The sequence below is a fragment of the Saccopteryx leptura genome, chromosome 1, assembly GCF_036850995.1.
Source record: "Saccopteryx leptura isolate mSacLep1 chromosome 1, mSacLep1_pri_phased_curated, whole genome shotgun sequence".
Classification (NCBI taxonomy): Eukaryota; Metazoa; Chordata; class Mammalia; order Chiroptera; family Emballonuridae; genus Saccopteryx; species Saccopteryx leptura.
This window is the reverse complement of record NC_089503.1, coordinates 33321954-33344086: the sequence shown is the minus strand read 5'-3', so window position 1 is coordinate 33344086 and position 22133 is coordinate 33321954. Positions and strand designations below refer to the sequence as shown.

The 22133-nt window shown below is 34.7% G+C and overlaps 1 protein-coding gene across 3 annotated transcripts in view; it reads left to right on the top strand.

The window, feature by feature from the left end:
* METTL15 (methyltransferase 15, mitochondrial 12S rRNA N4-cytidine) overlaps window positions 1-22133 on the top strand; it is a 190024-nt gene that overhangs the window by 74785 nt on the left and 93106 nt on the right. For all 3 annotated transcript variants that reach the window (XM_066364077.1, XM_066364082.1, XM_066364067.1), the window contains one exon: window positions 11410-11546. In XM_066364077.1, the coding sequence (XP_066220174.1) occupies window positions 11410-11546 (137 nt within the window). The remainder of the gene's footprint in view (window positions 1-11409; window positions 11547-22133) is intronic.

The following is a 22133-nucleotide window of genomic DNA, read 5'->3' as shown; positions in this document are numbered from 1 at the left end:
CAGGTTGGGCAAAAGTAGATTTACAGTTGTGCGTACACAAAGAGAGTTTATTCTTGTATTATTATTTAATTATTGTTTTATTTTCAATTCAAACAACTCTAAATCTACTTCTGCCCCACATTGTATTTATTCATCTATATTTAACAAATGTTACCACCTGTTATGTGCATAGCATTGCTGGAAATCTACATCTGGAGTTTCTATTTTGTTCTAGTTATTGTTTCAGACATTTAGGCAGTATTTGTGATAGTACCCAGAAAAACAGAATCAATAGATTATATACATTTACATTAAGATATTTATTTTAAGGAAATGGCTATGAATTTATGTGGGATGTCAAGTCTGAAATCTGTAGGGCAGATGGTAATCTGCAATTTTTTTTTTTTTTTGGACAGAGACAGAGAGAGAGAGAGACAAATAGGGACAGACAGACAGGAAGGGGGAGAGATGAGAAGCATCAATTCTTTCTTGTGGCACCTTAGTTGTTCATTGATTGCTCTCTCATATGTGCTTGGGGGGGGGCGGCTACAGTAGAGTGAGTGACCCCTTACTCAAGCAAGCGACCTTTGAGCTCAAGCCAGCGACCATGGGGTCATTTCTCAAGCCAGCGACCCTGCACTCAAGCTAGTGAGCCTGCGCTCAAGCCGGATGAGCTGAGCCTGCACTCAAGCTGGTGACCTTGAGGCTTCGAAACCTGGCTCCTTTGCATTCCAGTCCTACGCTCTATCCACTGCACCACCGCCTGGCCAGGTGGCAGTCTGCAATCTTATGCAAGGATTAATGCTGTAGTCTTGAGGTCTTATATCCTTTTACTGTAAGAAATCTTAGGTTTTGCTCTTATGGCCCTTTAACTGATTTGATGAGCTTCACTCACATTATGGAGATTAATCTTATTTATATATTAATTTAATTTAGTGATTAAATAACTTTCTCAACTATTATGGAAATTAACTCATAAATTCTGGACCAGAAACCAGATATTTTGACCATCAGTCTCTTTCTTTTACATCCTGCTGTCTCATTTATATCTTGTCTTTTCCTTAATATTGCACTTGAAAGTATTAGTTATTTAGTTATTTCATTGATCCTACCTCTTCTAATTATTTTGAATTATTTTAAAGACACTATCTTTATTGTTTTCCCTCTTACTTGCCTATGAAACTGTTTCTCCTGAAATTTTACTTTCTAATATTTCCACACAAAGGTTACATAGTGGTGTAGTGTTTCCTATTCTGAGTCTGAAACTTGTCCAAAGTTGATTTATATATTAAAACAAGGTAAAGAATATTGAAATTTCTAATCACCTGCCCTTATACACATGCAGTATTCATGTACATACCCATGTGCCTGTGGATTTGCAGACACACACATATATACACATAGTGGATGGGACACTAATACTTACATATACTGGTTGCTATGATTTTGTAAAAATGATGTCATTTGAAGACAGAGTAATAGAAAATTTTACCATCAATGGTTTTATTTTAATGCTGATAAAAATTTAACATTAGAACCATGTTGAAGCCACTATCAGTAAAATGATTTGTGCCACACCCCTACTATTAAAAAGTCACAGAGCATTTGCAGAACACATTAATTAAATGATTGCATTATTTTTCCAAGTACTATTAAGTATAGTATATGTTTAATAACTCTTAGAGGAAAATACCTGTTTGTCATTCTTAGTAGTTAGTTACATAATGTGTTCATGGGAAAGTTTGTCCAGAATATGTGGTATGTGTTTCTTGGAGTATAGATAAAAACTGATTTTGTTATGAAAAAAAGATGTTGACAGATTGGCATTGTCTCAGCCAGAGAGCTCTGTGAAAGTAAGCTTCCTGAGACCAGCCATGCCATACTAGTTTTAGCTATTTGTGTTAATTCAGCCATTGTACCTACAAGCTGATCAAGTGGCATTCTATTGTACATGGCTGGAACTTATGATTGACAGTCATCCTGTGGTACAGATAAGAGTAAAAGCTACTCATTACTAAGAAAGGTGAACTCCAATTATTTCATATAATTGAAGAACATATTTTATAAGGAGAAAAAAATGAGTTTTGTTCTGAAAAATAAAGATTTCTTTGTAAATAAGATAGAATTTAACCTATAAGATGATGTGTTTATAGACACTGGCCAGGTAGCTCAGTTGGTTAGAGCTCATCCCAACATGCTGAGGTTGTGGGTTCCCTGGTCAGGGCTCATATAAGAACCACCCAATGACAGCACAAATAAGTGAAACAACAAATTGATGTTTCTCTTTCTCTCGGTCTCTGCCCCTTTCCCTTCCTCTCTCCTTAAAAATCAATTTTAAAGAAAAGATCAAATGTTTGCAGAATTTAAGCAGAATGAGTCATAGTAACACTATGCTCTTGATAAAATGGGAAAAGAGATAATTTTTTTGCAATGCATTGATTGTTTTGTTTGTGGTATAACTTTTGTTTGTTTGATTTTTTTCCTTTTATATGATATAAACCTGTGTAATAGTTACAAATTAAACAAAATAAGCACATAGCAGGCAGATACTCTGTAGAACTTGACAAGGCAATAATAAATTTGGTTTGGTAGGAGAAATATTTGTTCAGAGTGTTAGCTGGCCATAAGGTTGATGGCCTTCTGTGTTCACAGTTACATGTTCTAATTTATTTCAGGTCTGCAAATGCATCAGTGTGACAAATGTCTACTTGTCAATAGATCAGGCAGAAAAGATTAGTAAGCTTGAGAGAAGTCAGTGATAGTCTTGAGTGATTCAGTACACAGTGGTAGAACAGCAGCTGACCTTAGCATTGTAAACATTTTGGTGATCATGAAACAGAAAGCTTTAGTAACTTTTTGTGCAAATATCCATCGTATTATATCATACCATATCTGAATAACTAGCTCATCTCTGTTAACATTTGCCTCCCCTTTGCTTTTGGTAAATATATACAGTTTTCCCAAAGATGGAATAATGTGCATATATAATGAGTGTTATTTATCTTAGTGTTTTTAAAAATATATCCATGTTTTAGATTAAGATGAAATTTTAAATATATAATTAGAATTTAACATTCTTTTAACATTTTTGGAAATCAACCTTCTTATTTTCACTATGGATTAATGCTATTACATTTATGCATTTTAATTTTTTTCACTATTTATTTTCTGTAAAACCTTTTTCTCTCAGTAATGCCTTTATTTCATTACTTCAATTTTACTGCAAAAGTTATTCTATTCCCAAGTGAAAGTTTGAAAACTCTTTGTTCTCCCCATCAAGTTGCCTGTGTCTTCTCACACCTTTAGTTTTCTCTCTTCTGGAGGGATAAGTTCCTTCTTGTCCTTGCTAACACTAATTGGGGGGTGGGGGTCAGTGTGTAAAGGAGGGAAGAGAAATGCTTATCTTATTTCTACCTATATCTCTAATTGTAGCACCACTTCATGTTTTCCTAAGTAAATAGCTCCAGCATACCTATCTGTAAAATGGATTATGTTATTTATCAAATAGGCTGTTGTAAGAATTAAATTAGATCAAGTGTTTAAAGTGTATGGCATAGTGAGTGCTGACACATACTAACTGCACAATAAATGATATCTTCTTAATCACCATGTTTTGTGATTATTTTTTATTTCTCTCACTTCTCCACTCACCATATCTAGTCTCTACCTCTATAAAAAAAACAACAGAAAGTATAATTATTTTTTTGTTATTAATTGAGAGGGGAGAGGCAGAGACAGACTCCCACGTATACCCTGACCAGGGAAGTCCCCTATGTGGTGATGCTCTGCCTATCTGGGGCCACTGGTCCATTGCTCAGCAACTGAGCCGTTTTAGCACCTGAGGTGAGGCCATGATGCCATCCTCAGCGCCCAGGGCCAACTTACTTGAATGAGCCATGGCTATGGGAAGAGAAGGGAGAGATAGAGAGAAAAAAAGAGAAGGGGGAGAGATAGAGAAGCAGATGATCGCTTCTCCTGTGTGCCCTGATTGGGAATTGAACCTTGGACTTCCACACTGTGGGGCAACCGGCCAGGGCCACAAAGTATATATAATTTGAAGTTAGGTAGTATGATACCTCTGGCTTTATTCTTTTTTCCCAGGATTGCTTTGGCCATTGGGGTTTTTGTTTGTTTGGTTGGTTTTTCTTTTGGTTTTATACAAACCTGGTGATATTTTTGTTCTATTTATTTAAAAGATGACATTGGGTTTTTAATGGGGATTGCATTAAATTTGTATATGGCTTTGAGTAATATGGCCATTTTAACTATGTTGATTCTTCCCATCTCTGAACGTGGAATATTTTTCCATTTCATTGTGTCTTTTTTAATTTCTTTCAAAAATCCTTTGTAGTTTTCAGTACAAAGCAAACAGCCAATCAAATGGGAGATAATATTTACAAAAAACAGCTCCAATAAGAGTTAATATCCAAAATACATAAAGAACTCACAAATCTCAGCTGCAAACAAGCAAGCAGTCCTATTAAAAAACAGGGAGAGGAGCTGAACAGACACTTCTCCCAAGAAGACACACAAATGGCCAACAGATATGTGAAAAGATACTCATCTTCTCTAGCTATTCGAGAAGTGCAAATCAAAACTACAATGAGGTACCACCTCACACCTGTTACATTGACTATTATCAACAAAACAGGTAATAATAAATGTAGGAGAGGCTATGGAGAAAAAGGAACCATCATTCACTGCTGGTGGGAAGTAAACTGGTACAGCTATCACGGAAGAAAGTATGGTGGTGCCTCAAAAAATTAAGAATAGAAGTACCACATGGCCCAGCAAGCCCCCTACTGGGGGTATACCCCAAAAACTCAAAACATTGGTGCGCAGAGACACATACACCCCCATGTCCCCATATTCATCATAGCATTATTCACAGTGGCCAAGACATAGAAACAACCATAGTGTCCCTTGATAGAGGTTTGGATAAAGTTGTGGTGCCTATATACAATGGAATACTACTCATCATCTTACATAAGAAATGATGACATAGTGCCATTTACGACAACATGGATGGACCTTGAGGATATTAAGCTAAGTGAAATAGATCAGTAAAAACTAAGAACTACATGATTTCACACATAGGTGGGATATAAAACTGAGACTCATGGACATAAAGGTGAAATGTGATGTGGGTGGGGAATAAAGAGGGACAAATATGCAGTGGTAGAAAATTATCTGACCTTGGGTGATGGGTACACAACACAATCACCAGTTCAAATGCTACAGAAATGTTTACCTGAAACCTATTGATTGATGTTACCCCATTAAATTTAATTTCCAAAATAAAATTATATTAAAAAAAGTAAAGCAGGGTTGAGACAAAATTATTTTTAAAATCTACCTCTACCATTACCTGTGCTTAAGACAATTTACCTAACCCTCTTTATACCTACCCTTTCTCCTTTGTAAAGTAGTAGTAAAATAGTAACTTGCCTCAGTGTGGATTTGAGAATGACAACTGTATATATGTGTGTGTGTACATGTGTGCGTGTGTTTATGACTGTGTAAAATGAATGAATGTTGCAGATAAAATGTTTAGCATTATGTTTAGCATGAAGTAAGCATTCAATAAATGTACCATGCATTATTATTGTTTTTATTACTCTCCATTCAAGTTTCCAGTTCAGGCTTTTATGTCTGCTTACCTCCATGGTCTGCATCAGTTCACTGCTATGCCCTTATATCCTACCATCTATCTAATACTGTTGGCAGTTAAACTGTTTCTTGTACTTAAAAAAAGAAGTCCTAGAAACTGTTTATTATCTAGAAAATATGACGCAAATTCCTTATCCTGGCCTTTTAAGACTACTACAGTTTGACTTCACATTCTTTCCAGCATTATTTTCTACTTTGTCTGTCTCACAGGGCTACTAGATGGATGACAATAGGGAACATACCACAAGAAATAACAGATATCTGGCACATAGAAAGTTGTTAATTTCTCCGTTTCTCTTTTCTCTCCTTTCCACTGTCTTATTTTAATATGTCCTGGATTTCAGCCCAAGTGGCTTTCTCTGTACATGATGTATTCTTTTCTGTGCCAATGCCTTTGCTAAGATTTAATTCTTTGTTTTTATTTATTTATTCAGCAGATATTTATTGGTTGTGTTTAATATGTCATGTATTATTTGGCAGCTGGGACAAAGATGTTTAGGGCATTTTGTATTCTAGAAAGAACAGTGTGTTAAAGATGCTAAGACCTCCAGGCTGAAATGAACATAGGGGCCAAGTCTATTTGGGCCTGCTCTTTTGTTTCCAACTCTTAGACTAGAGCTATGGACACATTAGGATTCTCATAATTGAAAAGAAAGGTTGAAAGAGAGATGGAATAAGTCAAAAAAGGAGAGACACATGAGGCAGTTTGGCATGTTTGATAATTGCACATACCTCTCTGTATAGCTAGAGAAAATTTTGTCAAGTTTGTATCTCAGAGTCATGAGAGGTGATGTTGGAAAGAAATGCTGTGGCCAGAATATAAATAATATTATCCATTATGCCTGGAAATCTAGACTCTATCATGGAGCTTTGTGAGCCTGTGAGGGGGGTTTAAATAGGGTTATTACATATACACTTTTATTTTAGAAAGGCTACACTGTTAGTTGTGTAACAAGAAGAATTAGAAGTGAGATTACAGTCGTGGACAAGAATTGTGAGCCTATGGCAATAGCAAAGCAAAGAATATGGGGATCTGAATTAAAAATGGGGTTGGGAAGACTCAAGACGTATTTGTATGGTACAATTAACAGCACCTGGTAACTCTCTGGATCTGGAAAATAAGAGAGAGTGAAAAGAAAGGTGAGTCCTGAGTTCTGCCCAGCCTTCAGGGCCCAGCCAAATTATAACCTATTTCTATTTCATCTACCTCATCACCATTAAAATAAAGATCTACATTTTTATACCTTATTAAATATTATATATGCCTTTCTTACATTGCTGATTTCTTTTTACTAGTCATTATTTGTGTACCTGTCTAAACTTCCCCACCAAACTGGAAGGCCCATAACTATACTGAATGGTCAGCAAATATACAGATTATTAATTAATAACATATATTTTAATTTAATCATTGCCAGAAAAAAGAATACAGAGTTCAGTATATTCCATAGCTGAGACATTTTAGTATTTCAAAATGGAACTAGTAGTTGCAAATAGATGAAGTTTAAAATACTTTAAAAAATACTTTACTATTAAAAATTCAAAATTAGTGATTGCCAGAAAAGAAAATATTCATAGGAAGAAATTTTTAAGTGAGATCAGGCCATGTTGTTTCCAAATTCAGATGAGAACTTACTATTAAAAATCTTGCACAGATTGGAAATGACTAATCAACATTAGAAAAATGAAATTTGAAGATCTGCCCTCGTACTGTTCATGGCTAAAAATGTTTTTATGTACAATTTTAACAGTGTTGTTCCAGTGTGAAAATTTCAACAATTAGAACTGTTGGATTGGGGAAAAGATCGTCTAATTATCTAGTGTGTGCAGGGTGATCTTGGGCTTGATCAGATTGCTTGATGAGGTCTTAAAGTACCACATTCAAGAGATGAAAATGTAGTGCTAGGTATATTGTAGAAAGACAGAGCGATGTGTAATAATGGAATTGAACTAGGATCTTTTGTATGGGATGATGACTTCATAAGGTATATAAATGTCTAATCACTATGTTGTACCCCTGAAACTAATATTATGTATGTCAAATATAATTGAAAAATAAATTTAGAAAAAGGGACAGAGTTCCACATCTATCTATGTTCATATTATACTTTTGCAGAGAACAATTGTTTTTATTTCAGTGCAATTATATAATTTCAGTGGGGGAGTATTATGAGATGGAGTGGGAAGATCACAGGAGCTGGGTTTTAGTATTAGCTTTGCTCTCAGCTAGCTATCAGCTGCCCTCTTCGGGCCTCGGTCTCCTCATAAGTAAAATGAGGAGGTGGAATAAATAGTCTGTTCTAGCCTTTTGAGTTCTGAAATTCTGCATCTGTCCCTGGTCCATATCAGATCCACAGCTATAACTCAACTATTTGAGTGTGACTCATCCTGAGGAAAGGTAGAACCTAATCATTTCTTTGATAGTTAGAAGTCTTTGGGAGATAAAATGTCATTTAGTTGTATTTGATTTAAAAAGTTAACCTAAAATAAATGTTAGAAGAATTGATCAGCAAGTAAAAACATGGTGCTATAGAGTTATATAATAGTGGTAATTCATTATTAATGTTTTGGAAAAGTTCTATTCTTTAATATTAGGAATATACTGATTTTAAATGATTCAAAAGTTGGACGTATTGTGACTATTTTACGAGGTTCTGCGGTAATGAGTCTTATATCTTCAAGAATATTTCTGAATTCATAAGCACAAATGAGTGTTGCTATCTTTATCATACTTACCTTGCAGGCTGAACTCTTCCATATCACATCACTAAATATATACTAAACACTTACTATTGTGCACCAAAAGTACAATATTAAATTGGTGGCAAAGTTAGAGAATTATAGTTATGAATCCTCTCTATCAAATACTACTTTATTTATTTTTTTCTTTGAATCACCTTCATTTTGATTCTGAGTTCCAGCTCCCTGTGCTGAGAAGCCATCAATCTCAGTTGTCCATTCTTATCCCCTGCGCGCGCGCGCACACACACACACACACACACACACACACACCATCCAGAGCTATGCAGAAGCCCTTTTTTCTTATCACTCCCCAATTAGCACACTTAGGTTTCCCTGAGATGCCTTTTGTTCTAACCTGTACAGACCTTGTGAGACCAAAGAGGGTCATGGAAACCTCTGGTAGAACCAGGTGCCCTGTGATTGAGGGTTCATCCTCCTGTAGCTCCATATCCAGCCAGCTGCTTAGACTGGTACATTTACCCCCATTTCTTAGATGAAGCAACTGAAGCTCACAGAGTTAAAATGATTTGGCCAGGTTTATACAGGTAATAAGTGAAATTACCAGAGTAAACTCTTGGTATCAAATATGGGTTTGGCTTTTTAGATAAATTATATCAGGTAATTTCAAATAAAGAATTTCATATCTTTTTGGAGCATAAGATACAAAGTTCAATATATGTATAGATAAGACCCAGAAAGAATTATTGTAAAACATTTGATTTATTTGTTCATGTAAATTTGCTATGCAAAAAGTTTGTCCAGTCTCCTTATTTTATTATCAACTTGTACAAATTAAGAAATGTGGTCTTGGGTCAAGTTAATGACCCCAGAGAAGGGAAAAACTAATTGGCTCCCTTTTCAATTGTAATGCTTAGGTATTCACTATTACATTTGATGAGCGATGTATATTACAATTTTTAAAATGAAAGCTGATGGCTTTAGTCACCTATTAACCCAAGGCATATGGTAGGGTTCCATTGTAGTTTTATAAATCCCCATTCGTCTCTCCCTTTTTTATGTGTGTAATATTTGACTGGTAATAATAGATTATTTCTTCTATAAAGACGTCCTTGATTGTCAGTATAGCTCCAAGGACATAATCGTCATATATTAAAAAATAATCATGTAAATTATAATCATCTCACATTTTTCAGAATATTTTTAATGATGAAGATTTTTCCTTTTAAATCTTGATTGAGACTTTCCTGGCTTGAGATAAAGTAATCATATGCAAATTATTTATTTGATATACTTTTTGTTTAAATCCAGAGTGATAACTAGGCTTGATATTGGGCTATAGCAAAAAGAAAAAGAAAAAAAAATGGTTGTTTTGAGAAGTTATTTAAGTTATGCGATTTTGCAAATGGGGTAAAGTATGGTGGGAAATTTCTATCTACTTGTGGGTGCATAAAATAAGGATACAGAGTGGGAAGGAGATTATTTAATCTTGAGATTTAAGTGTGTAATCCTAACAACCATACAAATAAGACATTAAGTATTGTCTTAAAGTTACTGTTTAAAATGGTGAAAAATGTGTGTAGCCATGAAAAGTGCAAGGTTAAGTTATACTAACATTTATATAAAAAGGCAGAGCTTGCACATTTTTACCACATTAACGTGTCTGATATTTTACATCCCTTTTCTTCTCAGTTTTGATCAGAAGACTTCCTCCACATTATTCTTCAGAGATAGTAGGCTAAGTTTTCTGAGGATTTGATCAGAGGCTGGGACTCAGCATGGTAGTAAAAAATCAAAGCATAATTATTCCTTGTTTCTAATTACTCCCCCTGAAATAAATTATATTGTTCAGGGCAGGGAAATATTCAAATCCATTATAAGGACTTTTCTTCTTGGACTTTTAAAAAGCTACATGTTTAAATATTTTTAACTGTCTGGCTTATAGTATATGTATGTGTCATAGTCTCCAGTATTAGTATTGGTATATTGGTTTTATTTTCACAATATCAATAAGCTTATTGAAAAGGCGCATTACATTGAGAGCATAATATTGAGGAGCTGTGTTGAGAGTGTCTTTATGTCCAAATCAGCCACAATCAACTAACTTGTTCATTCATATGTTTCTTAATGTCCAGGTCTGGGTTTTGCCCAACTGTGACATATTTCTTTGTAGTGTGGCCAAATAAAATAACCAAGGAGTAGTTTTAGATCCAGTGTAGTTTCTGTGTAACTAGAATGATCCCAGCATTTTAAGATACATTCTCCATGCATCATGTCCTGTTGTCCTGGCAGAATTATTACTGGCATGTTGCTTACTCTCACCAGTGTCTTGATTTAAATGAGAAACTATATGTCACCCACCAGTCTGGTAGATATTGATAATATCTTTTGTTTAGACCTTTTTTTCTTTCTAAATTCTGGAGAAAACTAAAGACATTGGAATTTTAAGTGACTTTCCCAAAGATATATACCTGCCTACTGGCAAAGCTAAATTTTACCTCAAGTGTTTAGACTTCAGCCTTAGGCTTTTTTTCTAAGTCATCTTTGTTAATTTGTCAATTTTACAGGTTAGATTTTTAAAGATTTTCCTGTGGCCATTTATTGTTAGGTATGCTCTTTATTGTACTCTTGAATATCTTTGTGTTAAATATAAGGCATTTAGAGAAATTGAGATAAAGTGAGCCACACGAACTGTAGGGCATCTCCAAATGATGAGAAATTGTTGGAAATGTCATTACCAGCCAGGTGTTGAAAAGCATTGAAAGGCTGGCAGAACACAACCCTTTGGTCAGTTTGACCTTATGGAGCAGAAGGTGAATTTGTGTGGTATCGGCCAGCCTGTGCCAGAGATGATCATTTTACTGATCCTCTGACCAGTTCTGTTGGACTGAGCATTCATATTGATCCAGATCTCCTGTGTAACAAATTCAACTCTAGGCAAAAAACTATAATTGTTTTTGTACTTGCTGTCATCTCTGAAAATCTATGTGCTTCTAGAAATTAAGATAGAATAAGTTTTGTTGATGCTAAGTCATAATTTTCTCTTTCTGTGTTGGCTAGATTTTTCTAGATATGACATTTGGTTCAGGAGGACATGCAAGAGCCATTCTGCAGAAAGAGTCAGATATTACTCTGTATGCCTTAGACAGAGACCCAGCAGCTTATGCAATAGCCGAACAGCTCTCAGAACTGTATCCGTAAGTATTACTCTTGTATAATTATTTCATTTGGGTGCTGAATTTTACAGAGCTTGGCTTACCATCTTGGAATTTGTTCTCCCTTGTTTGATGTTATGCTTTCTTCCGCTCCGTATTTCCTGCTCTTTATTTCCCCAAAGAATTAATGTAAATGATGGTTTTAGTATCACTTAAAATAGATATTCTGCATGTATTATTTCTGAATTAATAAGAATAAATAAAAAATGGCTTTGGCTAAAATTTGAATATATTTTGAAATCCATCTGTGAATAATATTTTGACAAATAACCCATAGTTTAAAAAATAATTCTTAAAAGATTTGTATGAGTTACAGTTTTCAAGAATTTAATGGAGTGAATAAGTATGTGAGAATTCTGCAGCATTCCTGAAGTCACATACATCAACATAATGAATTGTGTTCTCTGAATACTATTGAAATTCACAAGTAAATTTAGAACCCTCTATTTCTCTGTCAGAATTAGTGAACTTTCACTAGAGAACTTTATATTGTCTTAACAAGTGGTGAAAGAATCTTCCTTTGGAGATAAATTTAGAATTAGTATTATGTATATTATGTTCATGTGCTGTGTTGATGAAGGCTATCAGCCTGAAAAACAAAATGATCTGGGAGCTATTGCAATAAAATGACTATCTCCAAATACCGTGTGAAGGGCTATTTTCAGGAGTAGGGAATTGTTCTGTTCTCTCATGCTTCAGAAACTGAAATAAAAAAAGTTGATGACAATTTCAAAGGTAAGTTTTGACTTGATGTTTGTTTGTTTATTTATTTTTTTAAATCTTATTTATTAAGATTTTAGAGAGAGGAGAGAGAGAGAGTGAAAGGGGGTGGGGAGAGCAGGAAGCATCAACTCATAGTACTTCCATCTCGCATGTGCCTTGACCCGGCAAGCCCAGGGTTTCAAACCGGTGACCTTTGACTTGATGTAAACTAGAGTTTTTATTACTGATGATATCTAACAATAAAAAGATCTCTTTGGTGAAAGAACAAAAGTATGATCATGGAAAAGCTTAATCACAGACGAAAGGTAGAAAATTAGATTACTGTTTTGGAATAGCTTTTACAACCTCTCTCAGGTCTCAAACTCTTTAGAAATCTGTCAGTGTGATTTATTTTCTGAATAAATATGCAAATAAGTATATGTATAAATTTTTGTATGCAAGATTACAAAGTTTATGGTGTATCTGGTTATTTTAATCCCAGGATATGTTCTTCTAAGAAATTATATAAAGATGTGGTTTAATAGACATGGTACCTTTTATTTTTTAAAAATATTTCACTGTCATTCTTCAGAGTAACTTAGATGTACTTTCTTTAAGAATATCTTGTAGTAGGACATTCATGTTTGTGAAATAGCTTAATCATTCATTGGATTATGACCTTAACTTCATAGAATGATTATAGCTCTCCATTATACTTCAGTATCATAGATAAATTGAATTTTCTTAGATACTATTGTTTCAAAAGGCAATGATTCCGAGTTTATTTAATCCAAGGTCTCTTATTCCTTCAATAATGTTTATCAGTTTTACCAGGTGTAATTTTTTATCTAACAGGAATCTTGAGGCTCTGTAGTCTCTCTTCAGTTCACAGGTGTGGAAACTATTAACTAAATAGGATTAAATGATTTTCTAAAAAGCATCCAGGACTTAACAGAGATAGACCTGGTACATGTATTCTGACCTGCCACCTAATAATCTCATTTTATTAAATTACACTACATTGGCTCAGACCTTGTTGAGACATTTTAGTTCAACAAAAGACTTCCTTTGTCAAACATAGTAAATAAAATTAAATTAGGAAGAAGGAGTTGATACACATAGAAGCTAAAATCAAAGAAACTGGGGGAAAAAAAGGAGAAAGGATAAAGAAATCTCAAATGGTCATTGATTGAAAACAGCAAAATTCCTTTTCAGCCTGATTGTTAAGGGGAAAAAGAGAGCAAAAATATACGATTACAATTGAGGGAGACCAACCATAGATACAAGATAATTTAATCATAAGATATTATAACTGAAAACCGTGGAACGTGAAATGTAGATGAAATGAATGATGCCCTTGCAAAATATAAATTATTAAAACTGACTCAATAATTCTAAAACTTGAAAAGGTTATTACCATAAAAATGATTAGAAAAGTAACTACAGTACCTAGAAAATGCACCATCACCAGATTTGTAGTTATATTACATTGAGTCCAGCATAGTTTTTTTCTTTTTGGACAGAGACAGAGACAGTCAGAGAGAGGGACAGGTAAGGACAGACATACAAGAAGGGAGAGAGATGAGAAGCATTAATATGCTGCAGCACCTTAGTTGTTCATTAATTGCTTTCTCATATGTGCCTTGACCTGGGGACTATAGCAGAGCAAATGACCTCTGGCTGAAGCCAGCGACCTTGGGCTCAAGCCAGCAACCTTGGGCTTCAAGACAGAGACCTTTGGGCTCAAGCTAGCGACCTTAGAGTGAGGTCTATGATTCCATGCTCAAGCTAGCAGCCCCACACTCAAACTGGTGAGCCCGTGCTCAAGCGGGCGACCTGGGGTTTTGAACCTGGGTCCTCTGCATTCCAGTCCAACGCTCTATCCACTGAGCCACCACCTGGTCAGGCAATTCCAGCGTAGTTTTAATAACTAATCCTGCTAGAGAAAGTAGGAAAAAAAAGTGGAAAAATATCTGACCTCATTGAATTATATAAATTTAACATTCAAAAGGAAACACTCGCATATTTAATTCATATATCATTTAATTAAAAGAATAATACTTATGATGTAATAAGGTTTATTTCAGGAATATAGGAATGGCTTCTTGTCAGTCAATCCATGATGGATTGATAGCATGACAATGATTAGCTACCTATTCTTATTAAAATTTCTAAGTTAAACAGGAATATATGTAAAGTACTTAAATATAAAACATCCTGTTACCCAAGAACAAACAGTAATTCTTTTTCCAAAAGGTGAAACACTATGACATTTTAAGTCTAAATCAGGTTGCAAATATGGGTCAACTTTTATAAATATTTTAATCAATATTTTTGGATGGTCTGGCTGATGTAGTTAAGAAACTAGAGATTGGTTAAAATACTCTGTGATCATTTGATTGAATACTTAGAAACCTAAAAGACTTGTAAAATTAATAAGATGGCTAGTTAAAAAATGTTATTGTATTCAAGTAGTAAAACTAAAAAAGAATATACAGTAAAAAAAACAGCTGTTTAATTTTACTGAAGGACAAATTAATATTAAAAAAAAGTGAGTTCTCCCAAATTCATATATGCATTTAATGCACTCCCAGGAAATATCTTAATTGATTTTCCCTTAACTACTATATGTGTTTTGTTTTTTTTTAATTTGGATAATATTATCTTATGTATATATGAGGTGGGGGAGTGACAAGATCCTTCAGGGAGACAAAAGAAGAAGAGGAAATTTGCTTTACCAGATGTCAGATTATACTACTTAATAAGTATAATGAAATCAATATGATACTGACATACGTACAGGCAAGTAAATTACTGGAGGAGAGAATCCAAATATAGATTTCACCATATAAGATAATTTAAAAGGAGACAAATATATTTTAGTTCTTTGAGCAAATAGTGCATTATTAAATAAATTATTGGTTCCTGGCCTGTGGTGGCACAGTGGATTAAGCACTGACCTGGAACACTGAGGTCACTGGTTTGAAACCCTGGGCTTGCCTGGTCAAGGCACATATGGGAGTTGATGCTTCCTGCTCCTCCCTCCCTTCTCTCTCTCTCTCTCCCCTCTCTAAAATGAATAAAAATAAGTAAATAAATTATTGGTACAATACCTATCAAACTTGAACAAAATAAAATGGATAACTGGTTGGGTTTTTTTTTTTATTTAGACAATTAAATTTAACAGGATGATGTTGGTCAACCAGAGTACATAGATTTTGAGAGGATCCCTGTTTTAAATCGAATTAAAACATAATTTCCAACTTAAATAAATATAAGACTCAAAACCTTAGTATTCCTAGAAGAAAACATAGGTAATAAATCTCTGATATTTCTCCTAGCAATATTTTTTTCTGATATATCTCCTTGAGTAAGAGAAACAAAAGAGAAAGTAAGCAAATGGAACTACATCAAACTAAGAGCTTTTGCACAGTGAAGGAAGCCATCAAAAAATTTTTTTAAAAATTAGTAAATGTTAGAAGATATTTCTTGCTAATAAACCTGATAAGGGGGTTAATATCCACCATTTATAAAAAATCATACAAATTAACACCAAAAAAATCCAAACCAGTTAAAAATTGAGCAGAAGACCTATATAGACACTTCTTTAAAGAGGACATACGGATGGCCAATAGACATGTGAAAAGGTATTGATCATCAAAGAAATGCAAATTAAAACCACAATGAGAAATTACCTTATACCATCAGAATGACTTACAAATTTATCAACAAACAACAAGTGATGACAAGGATGTGAAGAAAAAGGAACCCTTATGCACTATGGGTGAGAATACAAATTGGTGCAATTACTATGTAAAACAATATGGAGGTTTCTCAAAAAATTAAAAATATAACTACCTGCCCTGGCTGGGTTGCTCAGTTGGTTAAAACATCATTCCAATATGTCAAGGTTATGAGTTATGGAAGTTGATGCTTCCTGCTCCTCCCACTTCTCTCTCTCTCTCTCTCTCTCTCTCTATCTATCTCTCTAATAAATAAATAAAGTCTTAAAAATTTTAAAAATTTAAATTTTTTTTACTTCAGATAATGTAAAAATATGAAAAACTGAAAATAAGAGACCTAAGGGAAAACAATCTAAGGAGGATAATAAACTTTAAATCGATATTAGAAATCATAGATATAGAAAGTAAATAATTAAAATATATAGCTATATAAAAACATGGCACAAATAATACTGCAAAATTTTGAACAGTTTATTTGGAAAAGAAATATTTGCAGTTTAGGGAATTGGCAAAGACTTGATAATGTAGGAGAGGAAAAGGATTTTTTCCTTGACTCTTCTAAGTTCTCAGCTGGGACCTCTGAAACAAAAGACTGATTAATAAGAGAAAAGCATTTTAATTTAATTTATGAGTTTTGCATGATATGAGAGCCTTCATATGGAAATGGAGACTGGAAGACATGTTTAAACCTCAGCGTTTTTGTGTTAGGTTTGATAAAGAGCTGAGAGTTATGGAAAAATATGGCAGGAAAAAGATATGAACTAAGAAAACTTGGGAACAAGTAGCAAGCCAAATTAATTCAAATTTCTTTCCATCCCTTCATCTTCAGAGACAGGAAGCTTCTTTCCTTTGGGTACAGGGAGGGAATCTCTCACATGACCTCACTGACCTTTATCAAGGGGAAGGTCAGAAATTCTCCCTGCATGTGCTGGTTCTCAAATTCCTTTAGTTTAATATTTGATGATGTGCTTAAGTGCCATATTTTGAGATAGTGTGTCTTGAACCCTGTCAATATTTATCATATAAGAAAAATTATTTCGAAATTGAGAAGACAACAAAATTCAATTTGATAGATTGGCAAAGGATATAGAAGGGCCATTCACAATTAGGCATAAAATGATTTGCCACATCAGTTACAATGATGAAGGAAATAAAATTAAAATTAATGGTATAAATACACTTCTCAGACTTAGAGGATACAATTTTGAAAATGAAGATATGGAGAAAAGGATACTTATCCATCTTTCATGGACATCTTTTAAAATTAAAAAAAAAATCATGATCAACTTAGACTCTATTCTATGTAAATAAAAAAATAATTACCTAAGAAACATACCTTTAGACTTAATATAAGTTTTGTGTATACACTGTTTGTGTAAATAATCATGGAGAACTTAAGAAAGAAAGAAAGAATAAGTGGTAGGGGGAGTGTGGAGAAGGGAAAACAATGGTTAAAAAACAAACAAACCTAGATATTGTATGATCACATGTTTGATATATGTATAAAGTAGAAAATGCCAAGCAATGCTATATCTTTTTTGTGAACATCTTTATGGTTATGGTATAAAACTATGAATGAAAAAGATAAACAAAATTGGGCCATAATTTGAGGATAATGGATCAATAGATGGTTGCTTGGTTGGTTAGTTGGAAGGAGGGGCAAATGAGATACATTAATTGTCTTCTTAAAAATACATACAGTATATAATTACAAATGCACAATAAAGGAAATATTTTATTATTTCAATGTGAATGTCTTTTGAGGAAATACAGTAATTTCTTTCTTTCATTTATTTATTTTGCTGTTGTCAAAGAGGAGCTTATTTTTATCTGGAAAAATCTTATGTTCTTTACTCTGTCAAAAGTAAGTCAAAAATAGAAACTAACATTTTCACAGAAAACTAAGCAAGTCATAGGAAAGCTGAATTTTAGGCTAACCCATTTTAGCTCTTTCAGGAAAGATGACATGTCAGATCACCTGTTGTTTAAAAACGAAATCTTTTCCCCATTGCCTCTGAAGAATGTAGAAGAGCAAACACATTTAAATTGGAGCAGTGGGGTGTTGGCTGACTCTTCCCACTGTGGAAGATGGATGTTAGGAGACAATTTTTTAAAAACAATTTTCCCCTAAATTGTGAAACAATATGTGCTCCATAGACTAAGTTTAGAAAATATAGCCATGTATAAAGAAAAAGTTATAATTGATTCCATCATTTAACTATAATTTGAAACAGAGCATAAAAGTATAATAAGCTATTATTTTCAGTGGTTTATAAAAGTAGATGTGATCATTGGGGTAAATTTATAACTTATAGAAAAATATAAAGGTAAAAGTTTAACTTGTAATTTTACCACCTTAATCAGTAAGTAATGATTTTGTATATTTTATTCTCTTTTTAATTGTCAGTATTTCATTATGTTGTATGTACTATTTCTTGTTTAAACTTTCTTGGCTATTTTTGCTATTTATACTTCAAAAATATTAGAATATCTTGGCCAACTTTCAGAAACCATTTTGATCCAATTGTATTAAATAAATAATTTAGAAAGAATTGACATCGTCATTCTGCATTCCAATTCAGAAACATGTATATCTTTTTTATTACAGTCTTTTATATTTCCTATAATATTTTTAATTAAATAATAGAAGTATAGAAAAGTACTGAGAAAAATTTAAGTAATTCATAATCAAACCACCAATATGAACAGTTTGGTATATATTTTCTTCTAATCATACATACATATATATTTTCCAAATGTTAATTTGGCTTATACATTACCAGCACATTCATATTTCATTAAATTATGTTAAGGAATCATTTTATTGGTTGTAGAGAATTTCCTTTGTCATTTATTAACTTATTAGAATTCTAATTCTAATACAGGTATTATCCGTGTTAATATTATAAAATTTTAAATATTTCTATATTATATTATTTTAGATATACTTCTTATTAAGAACCAATACCAGATGTACTTTATATAAGCAAATCTAAATATGTTTTCTGTAAAAGGGTAATTAAATCTGGATATGTTTGCTCTTTCTATGTTACCTTGTTTCATAGTTTCTATTTTAGTGTTTCATTGGAATTTTCTTTGTATGTAAAAAAATTTATCTATTACACATGTATATATATTTTGTTTTTCCTTTTCTCTAACACTTTTTTTAATTGGATTTATTGTGGTGATATTGGTTGATAAAATTATATAGGTTTCAGGTGTATAACTTTATAATACGTCATGGCTTATTTCACTTAGTATAATAATCTCCATGTGTATCCACACTCAAAAAAGATAAGATTTCCTTCTTTATGGCTGAGTAGGATTCTGCTGTATAAATGTACCACAGCTTTTTTGTCTACTCACTCATCTGTGGATGGTCACTTGGGCAAGGGCTTAATATCCAAAATTTAGAAGGAACTTAAAAAACTCAACAACCAAAAAAAAACAAATTAAAATAATAAATGGGCAAAGGACCTGAATAAACACTTCTCAAAGAGGATATACAGATGGCCAACAGACATGTGAAAAGATGATCAACATCACTAATTATCAGAGAAATGCAAATTAAAATCACAATGAGATATCACCTCACACCTGTCTAAGTAGTTATCATAAATAAATTCACAAAAGCAAGTGTTGAGGAGGATGTGGAGAAAATGAAACCCTCGTGCACTGTGTGTGGGAATACAGACTGGTGCAGCCACTGTGAGAAACAGTATAGATTTCCTTAAAAATTTAAAAATAGAACAGCCTTATGACCCAGCAGTTTCACCTCTGGGGATATATCTAAAGAAAGCCAAAACACTAATTAGAAAAAAATATAGGAGTGACGTCATGGAAATGGCGCCGTGAGCAGCGTGTCCGACAGCTCTCCCCTAAATCACAACAAATTTATCAACTAGAAACAGAAAAATCTATCCTCGGAGCATTCCGGAATTCCACACAAACTGATAGCAAAAGGACTGTTATCACTTGAATCTGAGAGACGAGGGTGTGGAGGAAGCTACCGCAGGGACGTTCATTCAAGCCGCGAGGAAGTGCGCTTGTGGTGAGTTAGCCCACACTCGGGAGCCATGAGCCGCCGCGAGCCGAGCCACCGCGAGCCGCCGTGAGCCGCCGCAAGCCGAGCCGCCGCGAGCCGAGCCGCCGCGAGCCGCGGGGCGCGCGCCCGGTCCGGTTGCAGAGTGAGCACCGCTTACGTTCCCAGTGGCCCGCGCACTACGAGTGAGAGTCGCCAGCCACCGGTGCCCGGAGCACCCCATTCGCGCGTGTGCCCTGGGCATTCCACGCGTCCAGAGCGCCCTACTGGCCCGCACACCCAGGGGGCCCCATTATCCTGCGCCTGGTGCGATCCAGCCACCAGCGGCAGGGCGAGCGGGAGAGGCTTGGGAGATTCTCTCCGTGGGCGGGGCACCTCACCCAGCCATTCAAGCTAACAATCAAGCGTTGGGGGAGGGGCGCGCGCAGGCAGCCTAAAATACCTTCGGGAGCACAGCTGCGACCCAATCACTGAAATTAGCTTAACCCATGAAATCTGCGCACCCTCGGTTCTAATTGATAAGATCTCTCCCAGTTCAGTGATCCAAGACAAGAGGCGTGATATTTTTTAGTGCCTCTCGCTAAAGGGGCGGGGGCAACTTCTGATTGATAGAGCCTCCATATTCAGGGATAAACACTAACAAGAAGGACTTGGCAGATAATAAGATCTATACTACACTAGTCGCAAGCAGAGACTAGTGCCTCTTCTTCCCAGCAAAAACAGGCTACAAAGTGTGGAAAGCCTGGGTTGAGAGGTCCAACTGAATGATAGGCGCTGAACAGTCACCTTGACAACAATTGACTCCCACCCCCGCCTGATTACACTGGAGGCCCTGACTGCCAGAGCCTTTCCCAAAGCTTTGCACTAAGTGGGGATAGAGTGGGGATTTCCCAGCTCTTTGAGCCTCTTACTCCCCAGGCAGAAGCAGTTGCAGCCTTATAGCTTGATCACCAGGCTGCTAATTCAGAAAGGGGGGACTAGGAGAGAGAATCCAGGAAAGCAAACTCTCTCATCATTGGACCCTGCAAACGCCAACAAGCCTTGACTACCAGCAAGACTAAAGCCAATTATATGACATTGCCATAGAATCCCATCAACTGCAAATCCCTACCTAAGTGTGACACAGGGGCAGAGCCTGGGGTACAGAGTCACTGACCAGGAAGAGGGAGAGAAAAGAAAAAGGAAGAAGTTAACCTCTCAAAATCAAGAAAAATCCACAGACTTTACAACTTGTTCCACTAATTCTTTTTTTGTTGTTGTTGTTTGTTTCTTCTATCTTATTGCCTTTATTTCCTCCACCTCGGTCCTTCTATTCTCTGCCCATCTTATGCTTCCCTTTTCTTGAACTACACTACCCATGAGTGTTACATTTTATTTCTCTTCTTCATCCTCACCCTCCTTAAAGGTTATACTCCAAAACACTTAACTCTCACTCTCTCCTCTTTTGTTTTTTTTTGTTGTTGTTTTGCTTTATTTTGTTTTTTTTCTCTTCCTATTTTATTTCTTCCTTCGTTTTTCTCTTTTTCTTATTTTTTCCTTTCTATTCGTTTTTTCTTTTCTCATTTTACTTTCCTCCCATTTAATCCTCAATCACGAACAAATTAGTTAATTTGGGACTCAAGGCATTTTTTGGCTTTATTTTTCTTTTTTGCTTTTGTTTTTATTTTTTTTCTTGTTTGTTTATTTTTGTGGCATTTTGGGTCCTCCCAACCCAAGGTCTCCATTGTATTTAGTCTTCGCTCCACTTAATACAACAGATTTTTACTTATTATTTTTTTTATTTTTTTCTTCTTTATTATTCTTTTTTGGTCCTTTTTTCTGGTTCCCTCTTATCCCTCTCATTATATCTCTTAGTTGACCATCACTTACAAGCAAATCATCTTATGCTTGTCTAAGATTTTCTTCCCTTTTTTTTTTTTTTTTGCATTTAGTAGGTCCCTACTCCCTTTTTTTGCCCCTTGGACTCTTCACCCCAAATCAGGCCCTCCATTATAGGCACGATATTTCCCTGAGGAGGGGAGAGGAGGGAAAGAGAAGAAAGAAAAAAGGGGGAAATAATAAATTATTACTGGTTTTTTTTTT